The sequence below is a fragment of the Eptesicus fuscus genome, chromosome 1, assembly GCF_027574615.1.
Source record: "Eptesicus fuscus isolate TK198812 chromosome 1, DD_ASM_mEF_20220401, whole genome shotgun sequence".
Taxonomy (NCBI): domain Eukaryota; kingdom Metazoa; phylum Chordata; class Mammalia; order Chiroptera; family Vespertilionidae; genus Eptesicus; species Eptesicus fuscus.
Genome location: NC_072473.1, coordinates 70,639,822 through 70,654,764, shown reverse-complemented (window position 1 = coordinate 70,654,764; position 14,943 = coordinate 70,639,822). Strand labels below are relative to the sequence as shown.

The 14,943-nt window shown below is 39.1% G+C and overlaps 1 protein-coding gene across 1 annotated transcript in view; it reads right to left on the bottom strand.

The window, feature by feature from the left end:
• CENPI (centromere protein I) overlaps positions 1-12,876 on the bottom strand; it is a 65,256-nt gene extending 52,380 nt beyond the window's left edge. The window contains exons 1-6 of the mRNA XM_054720366.1: positions 12,772-12,876; positions 11,819-11,887; positions 10,003-10,241; positions 7,738-7,875; positions 3,738-3,856; positions 3,345-3,452 (exon numbers count right to left, since the gene is read on the bottom strand). Of these exons, the coding sequence (XP_054576341.1) occupies positions 3,345-3,452; positions 3,738-3,856; positions 7,738-7,875; positions 10,003-10,228 (591 nt within the window). The 5' untranslated portion in view covers positions 10,229-10,241; positions 11,819-11,887; positions 12,772-12,876. The remainder of the gene's footprint in view (positions 1-3,344; positions 3,453-3,737; positions 3,857-7,737; positions 7,876-10,002; positions 10,242-11,818; positions 11,888-12,771) is intronic.
• Positions 12,877-14,943: the final 2,067 nt, after the last annotated feature.

Below are 14,943 nucleotides of genomic sequence, written 5' to 3'. Positions count from 1 at the left end.
AAGAAGTACAAATTGGTAGTTACAGAACAGTCATGGGGATGTAAAGTACAGCATAGGGAACATAGTCAATAATATTGTAATAACTATGTATGGTGTCAGATATGTACTAGATTTCTTGGGATGATCCCTTAGTAACATATAAAATATTGTATGTCATCTGTAATTGAAAAATAAAAAATATTAAAGTTAAAAAAAGCTATGTTGTTCTGATTGAAGTACATGAAGAAAACCTAGCCTCACAAAGATATGTAGGAGTATTTTAATAGCCTTTTCAGAAAATCGTGAATATTAGTCTTTGGCACTACACAAAAACTTGATTAAGTAGTAGTTTCTTAAGGGTTAGCAGCAATGTGGATTGTGAAACCTTATCAATGAACATTTACTCTGTTCCACTAAAATTCATTGATATATCTTGCATTTTGAATGAATTTTTTATTCATGCATGATTTTATATCCTCTAGAATATACTGATTCACTGAGTTCCAAATATTGACACATTTAATTACACAATACCTAAAAATCCCGTTCATAACAAACTTACATACCTTGATGTGGGGTTGAGGGGACGAGAAGAGAATGTATTTATTTATACGCATAGCCCATGGACACGGGCAATAGGGTAGTGAAGACGTGTGTGGGGGGGTGAGGGCTGGAGGAAGGGGAAATGAGGGGAGAAATGGGAGATATCTGCAGTACTATCAACAATAAAAATATATTTAAAGTTTAAAAAATTAAAATAAAAATCATATTCATGTCCTAGCTGGTGTTGCTAAGTGGTTAAAGCATTGATGAACACACCAAAGGGTTGCAGGTTCGATCCCCAGCCAGGTGGCACAAGAGGCAACCAATCGATCTGTCTCTCTCACATCAATGTTTCTCTCTCTCCCCTCCCCCTCCCTCTCTTCCACTCTCTCTAAAAAAAAAAAAAATCAATGAAAAAAATATCCTTGGGTGAGGATTAACAACAACAAAAATGCTTAAAAAATAAAAATCACATTCATTAATACTGCTACTACCAATCTCATCAGAATAGTCTTTTAAGTCTTTTTAAAATATATTTTTATTGATTTCAGAGAGGAAAGGAGACAGAGAGATAGAAACATCAATGATGAGAATCATTGATTAGCTGCTTCTTGCACGCCCCCTATGGGGGTCCAGCCCACAACATGGGCATGTGCCCTTAACTGGAATCGAACCGGTGACCCTTCAGTCTTCAGACCGACACTCTATCCACTGAGCCAAACCAGCTAGGGCTCTTTAAGTCTTTATGTAAGTTGTAAAGTTTACAATGGCACATACAAATTTTCTAAACTTTTCATTTTTATTTGAAAGCTCAAATTTTATCATTGGCAACAAATATTGCCATTTGTTTTCTTTGAAATGACAGGCTCACTGTCTGCCAAATGCCCATGTCTGAATAAACATAGTTTATATGTCAGTCATTCTTTCAACTTAAAATGGTATTTCATGAAAAACTGCTAATAGTTTAGCTCGCAACTCAACCATACAAGTGCTTCTCCTCAAAATACCTATTGTACTTCGGTATGCAGAAGAGATTTATTTGTACTTCCAATTTCATCACACAGAATATTAAAGACATATTTTAAAGGTTGAAATTTAATACAAATAATGAGTTAATTCTTTCTACTTCATTTGGGACATGCTTAAGTGAAACTAGCATTCTTGTTTTTTTACTGCAGTGAAGAATACAATGACCACTAGTACAGTTTGGGTCCACTGTCCTGATTTGGGCTAAGGCACCAGCAGTTTTAACCAACATTGCTTTAGCACCATCAGTGCAAAAGCAAACACAGTGAAAATAGCACGTAACATCTTGATATTGCTATGAAAATAATTTTGACCTTTCAGATCTCCTGAAAGGTCTCAGGGAGCCTCAAAGGGACCACAAACCATTTGAGAATCGCCAGTCTACAACTTCATGTTGTACCTGGATTACCATATTGGTCCCCTAACTAGTTTTCCTAACTCTGGCCTCCCTCCTAGTTCATACCGTTTGGCATAACTAGATATAGCTCCCTACAATGTTCCTTTCAACATGTTCTGCCCAAACTTTTTCAATGATTTCCCCACTGGATAGAGGATAAAGTTCAATTCCTTAGCATCACATTCAGAGACCTCTACAATCTTTTCTCACCCAACTTTTCAAGCCTTACCACCCACCACCGCCTGACACCAACTATAAGTCAGTCAGTTAAGCACAATCTACACATCTCACAACTTTGCTTGAAATATTCCTGTCAAACATCATTTATTTTTATCAAATCTCAAATCCTATTCAATCTTCAAGGCACAGCTCAATACCCAAACACTTTAAAATGCTTTTTCTAATCACTTTGGTTTACAGTTTTCTCTGCCCTCCAGGTAATATCACAGCAATTGTTCCCCTCACACTATTATATACTGCCTTTGATAATTTAATTCTTGAGTTATTTAACTTAATGTGCTTTCCTTAATCCCCCAAGTGGAGTATAAATCCCTGAAATACAGAAACCATCTGCTAAACTTTTAACCTTCTGCATTGCCTAGTGCAGTGGTCAGCACACTCATTAGTCAACAGAGCCAAATATCAACAGTACAACGATTGAAATTTCTTTTGAGCCGAAAACAGACTTCTGCGCATGGGCCACGAAGTTTCAATCTCACTGTACGTGCGCGCCCGCACGTGGTATTTTGTGGAAGAGCCACACTCAAGGGACCAAAGAGCCGCAGTTTGCCGACCACTGGCCTAGTGCAATGCATTGAACACAGTGGAAATGTCAATTTTTAAAAATGAGAGGAATTTGGTTAGATGAATGGTTCACATGGTCTGCGAAGATGGTCTTTGAAGTCTTCCAGGTGGACAGTAGATTGCTTTCTTAGAATTATTCATGTTTTCAATGGGAGTAATTATGCTATTTAATCAAAATCAGTCTGCTGGCATCTCATGAAAAGCAACCCTCTCCTCATTAATTCTGATGAGGATTTTGCAGTGTTAATCAAGAAAATGTAGAATAAATGACCCAAAGGACACCATGTAAGTGGTTTAAAAGGGAAAAGATGGCAATCACTGCTCTCAATCAGCAGAGACTCCAATTCGGAGTTAATTACATTTGTAACATTGTATTTCCTTGAAAGAATATATAAAGCAAAAACGGTAAAAAAAAATTGTATTTGTTAATCTGAGACAGGTGCAAGGGTATAATGTTATTCTTTATACTCTTCTATGTTTGCTATCTTCAAATAAGGAAAAACACATTGTGTGGCATTTTGAAGCACATGTGGTTTGTCAATATACAAGCACATACCATTTGAATGATACATGATGCTCTTCAATTTTTACTTACCAGTGCATCATCTTGCAATGAAGCAAAAAAGAAGCCATAGAGCAAGTTAATTTTCTCCTTGTGATCAATGAAGTCAAACATTGCAACCAGCCAACGATAAAAAAGTACCTATTGAGAGACAAATGCTTATCTTTAGAGAAATATAAGTGACACAGAAGAACTTAATTCCCCCCCCTCTGGGCTGTTTTAGAAGCCTCTAGCACAAAGCCGGTTGGTAGATTTTCTCTCTCAGTAAAAATTTCTGTTTGAACAGAATCCTTGCATCAAGCTATATTGTTCCAAAACCATAGGCTTTGCACTAAAGGCCAGTGCCATTACCCCATAAGTGGCTCGTCCTTGCCAGCCCTTAAGTGGTTCTGAAGGACTTATCATCAAATTGTTTAAAAAGATTACCTTGGTGCTACCACAACACTTGCCAACGCAAAGCCAGGAGACCGCCTTAACCACAGAATCTTCTGATATTAGAGTTGCTGGAATCATGCATCTCAATATCCGAGAGTTTACAGCACTCCCTGGAAAGCAGACAAACTCTAAATTAAACTGCATTTTAGTATCTTGAACCCTTACTTACTCACTCTTGGTCCTAAAAATCTCACTTAATATTGAATGCAATAAAAAAAACATGAACAAGCCCTAACGGGTTTGGCTCGGTAGATAGAGTGTCAGCCTGCGGACTGAAGGGTCCCAGGTTCAATTCTGGTCAAAGGCCTTGATTGGGGGCACATCCCCAGGAGGGGGTGTGCATGAGGCAGCTGATCGGTGTTTCTCTCACATCGATGTTTCTAACTCTCTATCCCTCTCCCTTCCTCTCTGTAAAAAAATCAATAAAATATATTTAAAAAAACATGAACAATATATGACATCTTTTATCATCATTACAAAACACGGTTCAAAAAAATGTACCTTTACGTCCTAATATAAATTATAAAGCAAATTCTTTGGCTCTAATGTTTCTATTTGAAAAGGGAGGATGAGTTCAGGGTTTCTTTTTGGGGTGATGATATGTTTGGCAATTAGAGAGTGGTGATGGTTGCACAAATCAGTGAATGTGTGTGTGTGTGTGTGTGTGTGTTTAAAAACAACAACCAGGAATTGGATGCTTCAAAAAATGTGAATTTTATGGTATGTGAATTATATCTAAAAAAAAATACCAGAAAATTTCAAGGATTATTCTTTTGTTATTATTTTTAATGACACAATAGACTCTGATTTATTTAAAGCTACTGACAGACATCTTAAATGGACTGCTACATTTAAGAATAAATAATATATTTGTATACTCCACCCCCCCCCCCAAAAAAAAAAGTGGAGAGGGTAGCAGAATGAACAGCTATCCTTGGAATTAGATGGCAGTAATATTCTAAACTGATCCAATTTTTCCATAACACTCTCTGGCTTCCAAGATATCCTCCCATCTGGCAAGAGAAGTGATTTTGCAAAGAGCTTTGTATACACCCTATATTAAATTCTGCTTATTAACCTTTTGCACTCGGATGTCGAGTGTGACTCGACAGTTAGCATCGGTAGCAGCTCGAGAAAAAAGCAAGCGAGTGCAAAGGGTTAAGGCTTTAAGAATTAAATAAGTATCTCATTAATTTCTTCTTTTGTATTTAAACATTGTTTTATTCACATTCTTGTGTGGTGAGCATAACCATTCAGTGAAAAAACACTATTCTTAACTTCTCACGCAAGTAGAATTCTCAAAAACATCTTGGATGCATGTGTCTTTAACCACTGTTTTAAATGCCTTAAAATGTGGCAATCACCTTCATTCACTATAATAACACTGTTCTCATCTTCTCCCACAAGTAGCATTCTTAGAAACATTTTACATGTCTTTAAAAAATGTTATATGCATTATAGCACGGTGATCACATCCATTCACTGAAATAAGGATGTTCTTTACTTCACTTGCAAGTAGCATTCTCAGAAACATCTTATACACGTGTCTTTTTTTCCCTGAGGGTGAAGACCTCTATTTATTTTTTAAATAAACATTGTATATATTTAATACTATATATATGATATGATATGATATGATATACATATACATAGTGAAATAACTACTAGTCAGGCTAATTAACATATTATCTCCTCACATAGCTACCATTTTTTTGTGTGTGGTAAGCTATGTTATTCATCCTAACTGCAATAATATATCTCTATCAATGTCTACCACATCATTCTGTGGAGAAGAAAGGAAGCAGTGATGGCAGAAAATGAATCACAAGAATAAAAACCTCTGCTTTCCACTCTGGTTCCTTGTTTTTATTTCTCTTTTTTCCCCCACTCCCATCCCCTAACCCTTCTAAAATTTAGAACAGTCTGGCCACTAACACTTTACACATGTACCAAATTCAAAGGGGTTATTCAATACAGACTATTCTTACGTCCCAGTGACTTGGAAATTAACTTCTAAAGTCTAAAATTAAAGTCTCTTTGCACCTAATTATGACATTTGTATCACACCTGTCCCTAAATACACATTAAAACTGAGCAAAAAGAGTTACATGTAAAGATCTAATAGTGATGGGAAATATCATAGATATAACTAAAAGGGGAAAAAGCAATTAAGGAAGCCACATTTGACATCACCAAATTCCAGATTAACAAAAAATTAAAAGCTAGAGATTTTTTTCCAATCATATATAGCCCAGCTGGCATGACTCAGTGGTTGAATGTCAACCTGTGAACTAGGAGGTCATGGTTCAATTACCGGTCAGGGCACATGCCCAGGTTGTGGGCTCGATCCCTAGTGTAGAAGAGGCAGCCGATCAATGATTCTCTCTCATCATTGATATTTCTATCTCCTTCTTCCTCTCCCTCTGAAATCAATAAAAATATATTTAAAAAAATAAATAAATCATATATACGAGTTTCTAAGTCTGTGGCCTGCATTTTGAAAGAGGCATACATTTGCCATAAGGCCTGGCAAATGTCATAAAAACCTTTTAACCATTAATTCCTGATATATCAAAAAAGAAAAGAGAAATTTCAAAATAGAAAATATCTGTACATTCTATATATGTTTTAAGGGCAGAAGGTAGAGAGAGAATTGTTCTTGATAGACACTAATCAGTTAAACACAGATTCCTGAAAAGATATTAGAACCAAACAATCTGAAATCACTTACGAGAAAAAGAGCCAATTTTTTTTCAAAATCTTTTTTTAAAGACATATTTTTAATATATTTTTTTATTGATTTCAGAGAGGAAGGGAGAGGGAGAGAGAGATAGAAACATCAATGATGACAGAGAATCATCAGCTGGCTGCCTCCTACAAGCTCCCCACGGGGGACCGAGCCTACTATCCGGGCATGTACCCTAACCGGGAATTAAACCATGACCTCCTGGTTTATAGGTAGACGCTCAACCACTGAGCCACGCCGGCCAGGCTAAGAGACAATTTTATTAGGTCAAATTTAACTTTATAGGAAAACACAGAGAACTAATCAAGTAAAAGCAAAGAACTGAAATACCTGGGAGTCATATATTGAATTCAGCTAGAAATATGTTGTTGCTTTACAATACACACATACACACACCCCTATAAGCATGATGCTAGTGTATACACAAAAAAAAAAAAAACACAATATGAAAGGACCAGGAAATAGTATACAAAATATCCAGTTTTGATAATTGTCTTAATTCTCAAAAACAAAACAGGTAGAAAAACCGATAGCAATAACCCTAGAAGGTAAGTTAGGAGGTCTGAATTCTCCAGTGACAGCTCTGACATTTAAGCAAGTCTCTTTAACGACTCTGGGCCTCAATTTCCACACCTTTAAAATGAAGATGTACAGGGTCTAAAATACCTTCCAAGTCTAAATGTAAATGAGAGTAGGTTAAAACATTTTTCTCAAATAAAAAGAATACTGGCCAGATGTTATTTCTTTCTAAGAACCCCACCCCCATGTCCATTCCAAATGAACTTAGAACAGGAAAGGAAGCATTTACATTTAAAAAAAGCATCTTGACTGTTAAGGTCATAGATGATAGAATGGAGATAGCATCAACAGGGACCAGTCATAGATAAGTGAACCTAAAGGCAATGAAGTAGACCATATTATCTTTCAAGGTGCCTTCCAGCAACATTATTTAAATTATATGTATTCTTCTTAAGAGAAATACTGAAAATGTCTCCCATGTATTTCGTAAGAAGCGTCTATAAAGTTTACTTGTAAAGATATGTGATAACTAGACATTTCAACATACGTACACAGAAACTTTTGGTTCATAAGATTATTTGAATGTAAGAAATTACAATTTTTATTTTATGAAGAGAATAGTAAAAAAAAAAAAAAAAGAAGAACTGTAGCTGATTCCAGTGAACAACCTAATTCAAAGTCTGGGAGGCAAAACTAATAGCAAACTCATTTATCCTCTTGACATACCAAATTTGCCACTGAGTGCCACATTTAATAGGATGTCAATTTCTTCTGGAGCTAAACCATTCTTCCAAGCCACATTTTCCACAGTTTTCAAGTGTTTTTCCAAGGTTTTATCTTTACTCCGTGAAGTTTTAAAGGGACCTGGAAAAAGGAACCATATTAAATAGTGGTTAAAATTCTTTCAGTCTCTAGCCTCAACAATTACAATTTGGGATACTTTAAAGGAATAGCTTTATGCATAAAATATCTTCCTAAAAGTCCTTCAAAGCTTTTCAAACTCTAGAATATTTTTTTTTGCAAGGCAAATATCTTTACTCTTGCAGGAGGGTGTGCACATACATGGTATGGGAGCACACGCACATTGAGCAGGCATCTGCTAGGGCTTTTGTTCCTGTCCCTCACTCTTGATTGGAAGAGCTTAGGCACCCAGTCTTGCATGATCGGCTAATTTAAAGGAAGGGGTTGACCTTTGTGGTTTCAAAATGGCAGCCTCCAGAGGAGCTGCAAGCCAGGGAGCCAAAATGGTGGCTGCCTAAACTCCCTTCTTTGACAGAAAAGATTACTTGTTTATTCTCACAATTCCCCCTTTTCTTATTTAACTCTTTTCTTCAAACTCGGCTAACATTCATTGACTTTCATGCTCTGCAGTGTCTAGGAGAAGATTATTTTTCTGTTTGGTCAATGAGGTTTCAATTAACCTTTAGATAAGACCGCTTATACATGAGAGATGATATAATATCCCACCACTGTCATTCCCTTCCATTCTGTGAAGCACTGCTAAATTGGAGAAAGGATCCTCAATTTAAGAATTCTCAGCTAACTCATTAGCTAAAGCTGTCAATCCCTGTGGGGCCTCAATGATGGTTCCGTCTAGCTGTGCTGTCAGGGATGAATGTATAACACTGACCCCCAACATTACACATATTAAGGCCAACTATTCTCCCAGGTCATCCTGCTGGTGGCATCTAGTTGTTCAGCTATCCCTTTAACCTCATCTCGAGTATAGTTAACAAGCCTTTGCTGGTTGTAGTAAATATAATTTATCCAATCCACATTCTTGTTTACAGTGGACCACCAGAACAGGACAGATTCTAACCCTGCAGCAATCTGATTTCTAGCCTTAAACTCATTTGGCACTCCTCCTGGAATCCCAATGGAATCTGTGTATAAATGGAGAGCCCCTTGGACTCTCTCTTCTTCCTAATCTGTCAGTCCATTGAGAAAGGTTTACGATAAGCCAAAGTGAAAGGGATAGCCAATTGTATCAGAGTGCAAGGTTCACTCCAGTTGCTGGGCAAGGCCACAAGTCAGGGTCCCCCATAACACCACCAGACATCAGCATGGGGTAGCGACAGTGCAGCATGATTGGCTTCTGAGGATACTCGACCATTTATGCATCCGGATAAATTTCCCATAAACTCCAAGTACTGTTCCCCCCACACCTTGAGAGGCAGAGGTATAGTTTACATTGGAGAATAGGGGCCAGATGGTTTTGGGGGACCCTTGCTCTTTACCTCAACAAGGAGAGAGGAGAGAGCCCTACAGGAAGCGTTTCCCCAGGCAGTTTCCTCCAGACACAGGGCAAGCACACATTCCATCCGGTTACTGTCTGAGGTCCATCTGAATGAAAATGGGACCACTTGGCCTCTAGCCTTCCTGCACGCAATCGCGTAGCAGTCGCTTTTATTTAGGGCGCATACAGAATATTTAATCCTTTCCACCCAGGCATTCGCTCCCTTATATCCTACTTCTATTTGCATGGTGGTGGCAGTGGCCTAGGGGATCAAACTCTAACATATTTAACAGCAATAGCACCTTCAGTGAGGAAAACTAAATCATGCCTTGGCATCTCTGTTCTAAATTAAGTAAAAGCACTGATTTTAGACTATAAGTTGTTCCAGTACTAGGGTATGATTCCCAAACTTTGAAATCACCTTAGGAGCCTTTACAAAATCCCAATGCCCAGGTTGCATCCCATACCAATAAAATCAAATTGTCTAAGAGTGGATGCCAGGCATCAGTGTGTTTTAAAGATTTTCGGGTGATTCCAATGTGCAGCAGTTTGGAAACCACTCTGCCAGGAACGTGCTTTGCTGTTGTATACCTAGTACCTAGCATACCCATATGTAGTAAGAGCTCAATAAATGTCTATTAAGCAGAGAAAAGCATTAATGAGCAAAAATATGCTCTCCTTTAAAATTTCTCAGCAAAGAAGTCTAGAATATTTGCTAGAAATAGGACTTTCATAAGGAAAACCATCTGTCTTACCTTTCTCAAAGTATCTTACTGCTATTTGCAGAGCATCTTCTGCTTGCTCATCAGCATCAGCTTGTTCAGAATCTTCCACTGGACTGTTTTGTCCATGTTTCGAGATGCTCTTTGAGTTGCTTAGGTCCTCTTTCAGTTTCCAAGCCAAGAGATTAGTCTGATAACTATTACTATGTTGTGAAGTTCTTGGTGTCTGAGAGTTCTTAACTCTCTTTTGAGTTGACATTACTGCACATGTTCTATATAGAAACAAGTGTCATTACCATTAACCAAACAAACTGTCCCTTTCTACTCCACAAAGACAAGGACCACATCTGAATGTATTCTAAACATTCAGTACATAGTACCTAACATACAACAAGTACACCATAAAAAACCTGACAAAAATCTGGACAACAAAATTTATAGGTTAGCTTTCTCAGAAAGCCTTTGACCTAAGTAGGAATAGAGAGAAACAACTCTCCAAGTTAACACTGACCAGCTAAACTGGCCTTCCTGGAGGAAAATAAAAGAGTAAGAGTACGGGTAACATAGCAATTCTCTTAAAATGGCTATATCAAATAAACGTGTCCAAAATTAAGCCATCTCATGAACTCAATCTTACTTTCTCCAATCACTCCTATTTTTCTCCACCTCTCCTTAATGTTACTTTTCATCTTTTATGTTCCCTACTTTATCAGTGCTAAGTTAAAATTGCATAGTTCAAAAGTCAAACTGGTGTGCAAACTAAGACTTATCAGAATGGAAAAATTCCCCATTAATTAACTCACTTATTCAACATCATCTATATTCCAAGCACAGTTCTAGCTACCAGGGATAATATAATAGTCAAGGTCTCTGCTCTCATGAAACTTATGGGGGTGGGGAGGAGTGTGAGAGTCAATAAATAAGTATATAGCTAATAGTGAACATAATACACAGTGATGTGATAGAAATGAGGTGGCAGTGAGAAACTACTTTGGAATAAGTGTTCACAGAAAGCCTCCCTGATTGACCTTTAAACTGACTTTTGTATGCCAAAAAGGAACCAGCTATGTCAGTGATGGGCAACCTTTTGAGCTTGGTGTGTCAAACTTCGCCAAAAAACTGAGCATAACTCGGGTAGTGTGTCACTTTGAGGAAAAAACATTATTTTGCAAATGTTTCATCCTCGGCATGCGGCCGCCTCAGCAGCCGCGTGTCATCAGAAATGGCTACGTGTGTCAGTGCTGACACGTATGTCATAGGTTCGCCATCACTGTTTTGAAGATGTGCTGGAAGAGTATTTCATGGAAAAGCAAGACTAAGACTTACTAAGACCTTGAAGCAAGAGCTTTGTCTGTTAGGAAAACAGTAGCAACACCAGTGGGGGAGGGAGAGGTAGTGAGATCAAAGAGGCAGAGGGTAGTGGGAGATGAGGTCAGAAAGGCAGCCAGGGACTACCATACTGGGACTTGTATGCTAGAGTAAGGAGTTTGGATTTTAAGTGGCAGCTATCCGGGTAGGGAGGAGTGTTAGAGAGGGAAGTGATACCATCTGATTTATGTTTTAAGGCCACATTAGCTGCAGTGTGAAGAATAGAATGCTAGAGGTCAAGGAGTGGAAACAGGGCAATTAAAAGGGTCTTGCAGCATAGTATCCGATTGCGTAGATGTACCAGTTTTTTAATCCACTGTTCTGCTGATGGGCACTTAGGCTGTTTCCAAATCATAGCTATTGTAAATTGTGCTGCTATGAACATAGGGGAGCATATATCCTTTCTGATTGGTGTTTCTGGTTTCTTGGGATATAGTCCTAGAAGTGGGATCACTGGGTCAAATGGGAGTTCCATTTTTACTTTTTTGAGGAAACTCCATACTGCCTTCCACAGTGGCTGCACCAGTCTGCATTCCCACCAGCAGTGCAGCTATAAAAAGAAGGAAATTTTACCGTTTGCAACAGCATGGATGGAAATGGAGAGCATTATGCTAAGCGAAATAAGCCAGTTGGAGAAAGATAAATATCACATGCTCTCACTCATATGTGGGATATAATGATCAATATAATTTGATGAACAAGAACAGATCCAGAGACAAATGGCAGGGAAGGGGGGGGGAGTTAGAGAGCAACCAAAGGACTTGTATGCATGCATATTAGCATAACCACTGGACACAGACACTGGGGTGGTGGGGGCTTGCCCGGGGTGGGAATGGCTGGGGGGGGGGGGTCAATTGGGGGAAAAGGAGACATATGTAAAACTTTAGACAATAAAAAAAGGGTTTTGCAGAAGTCCTGAAGAGATATAACTGTAGCCTGAACTAGGTCTAATGTACAGCGGTGGAAAAAGTAGAAAATGATTGTGTTCGTGATATATGTTGGAGGTAGGCTGGGCAAGGCCATGATAAAGTACTGGATGTAGGGAGAAGGAAAGAGAGGAACCCAGAAGACTTCTAAATTTTTGGCTTCAAATGACAAAAACTAAGGGAATGGTCAGAATGACACTCAATCTCACCTCCCTAAAATAGATGAGGCCAGAGCAGGAGAGCAATATGTGTATCTAAACCTGTGGGAGATTCCAAGTTCCGAGTTGTTTCCTATATTCCTACCAAAGAAAGGCAAGCGAACAGCTTCAGACCCCACCCGGTTGACTGGTACCGTAGCTTCCCAAGGCGGCCCCCACCCTCTCCGCTTCCCGGGCTCCGGGAAAACCCTACCCCAGCCACACCTTGCAGGATAGTCCTGCTCAGAAGTCAAGGAGCTTCTCTTCGATCTCGGAGTCCCCCTTTCACGCGGCATTTAAAAGTACCTTACCTAATACATTCCTCTGTCCCCGAACCTCCGGAGTTCAAACATCCCCTCCAGGATTCAAACGAGCGGGCCCCGCCCTGCGCACACTCTTCCGCGCAGACGCAGGAGGCGACCCGGCAGAGCGGCTGCGTCCTGCTGAACTCTGATTGGTTGGGTTACAGCTCAACAGCGCCAGGCGGCGCGCGCGCTGGCGCCGATGCTGACGCCGAGGCTGACGCAGACCCAATTCGGTTGTGTCGCTTGCCCCACCCGCCAGGTCCCGGGAACTTGTGGTGAGTGGGCCGTTGAGGCAGGAGCAAACTGATTGGCTGGCGTTTCAGCTGTCCTAATAGTGTTCACATTCTTTATTTTGCGTAAAACAGATCAGCGTCTGAATTCTTGAACTTAACAAGATTAATTATAGCGAGGGTTTTGCCCAGATTGACCCCAAATGTCGGACTTGGCGGGAAAATATGAAATTGCAAACTTTGCAGTAAAGACTGCCACTCCTATGCTGGGCAAGAGACTTAGGTTAAAGGGTCTGTGACCTCTAAAGCTATCACTTTCCCTATGTGGGAAGGGGGTAAAAAAAAGGCTGAATCTACCCTCCTTTTACCGAGGATGGGTACCCATACCCTCCAGGGTTTGCTAAAAACGTGTCCTGGGCCAGATGTGGCACCTTGCACATAACCAGCCAAGTCTACACATAAAAATTCCTAACTTTGAGGAGTGATGGACCTTAAAGAAATTGGCTAAAATAGCAACAAGGGCTTAGTGTGAGACCTGAGCTTAGTCCCTAGTTTAATCTCTTACTAGAGTAGGAACCAGAGAGGAAAGATATAAATTTAACAGCTCTCGCTGATTTTTTGAAGCCAAACTGTACGTAAAACTGTAAGAGGAAACTTGGCTATTTTAGGGAGAGATGAAGAATCAAAAGTTAAGTTGATGTATTTGGGAGATTACAGCAGAAATGACTGTTTACCACGGTTTATATTTGTATGGTTTTCCAGAGCACTTTAATTAACTCATTAATAATGCATGAGAAATGAGTGTTCATTATTTTCATGATAGCTGTTCTTCCTTTTCTACTAAAACTGAACATTTCTCAAGAGTCATTTTAATCATTTCATAGACTCAGTTGTAAATTGGAAGGGATTTTAAGCCGTCAATCCCCCTTTTTTTTTAATAGATGATGAAACTGGGGCCTTGAGTGAGGAAATAACTTGGCTAATGTGACAAGTCTGTGCACTGGAACTTGTGCCACATTGTGGACACATATAGTGAGAGAAACTGGTTCACCCTTATTTAATATACCTGCAATTTTCTCTGAAATCATTCTTCCACCTTCCCCTGGCATCAGCTAATGAAGCAGAATTCCCCAAACCTAGAAATTGCATTGAGTTCCTAATTCTATAGCTTTCTATCACAGAGGTGTGGAGGAACCTAAATGAGATTGGAAAGTTGGTAATCTCATTAATATATTAAGTGACTATACATTCCCTTCTCTTTCTTCTCCCTTATCCAGGAAAAAAAAAAAGAGCCCGAATCTCTTGATATGACCCTTACTTTCCAGACTTCCATTATTTGTCCCGTTTCCTCCAAATTTCAATTTTTTTATTTTGAAAGAATGAGAGAAATAAGACAGAGAGGTATCAATTAATAAGAACAATGACATTGAAGAAATACAATAATTTACTCCACACACACAAAACACCCCCACCCCTTTTCCGATCCCTGGCACAATATCAAAACCATCAAAGCACATCTAACAAGAAGAAACATCAGCATGTAATGAAGAAAGCAAATTTTCATACTGCTGGATCCAACTAACCCATATCAAATGTCCTTCCCTCAACTAAACTCCACCCACTGGAATAATAAAGAACTGTAGAGGTGACAACATTGGGGGTAACTTAGATCTCTGCTTACACTAGCAAAGTTCAGTGAAAATTCAACAGGAGTAGTAAATCTATTTGTCAGGGAAACACTGGGTACAACTCTTCGGTCAAATTTAACATGATTTAAGAGAACGGTTTGAGATTCACAGACTTCTAACAGGACTAATCCCTGCTCCCTCAGCCACAACAGTGGAGAAGCTGCCAAATCCTGGTTAGCTGCTGAGAATAATGGAAGTGAGGCAGCTTTTGGCTTAAGAAAATTAACAAAAACACACGTTTACTGCTTCAGTTTCAAACT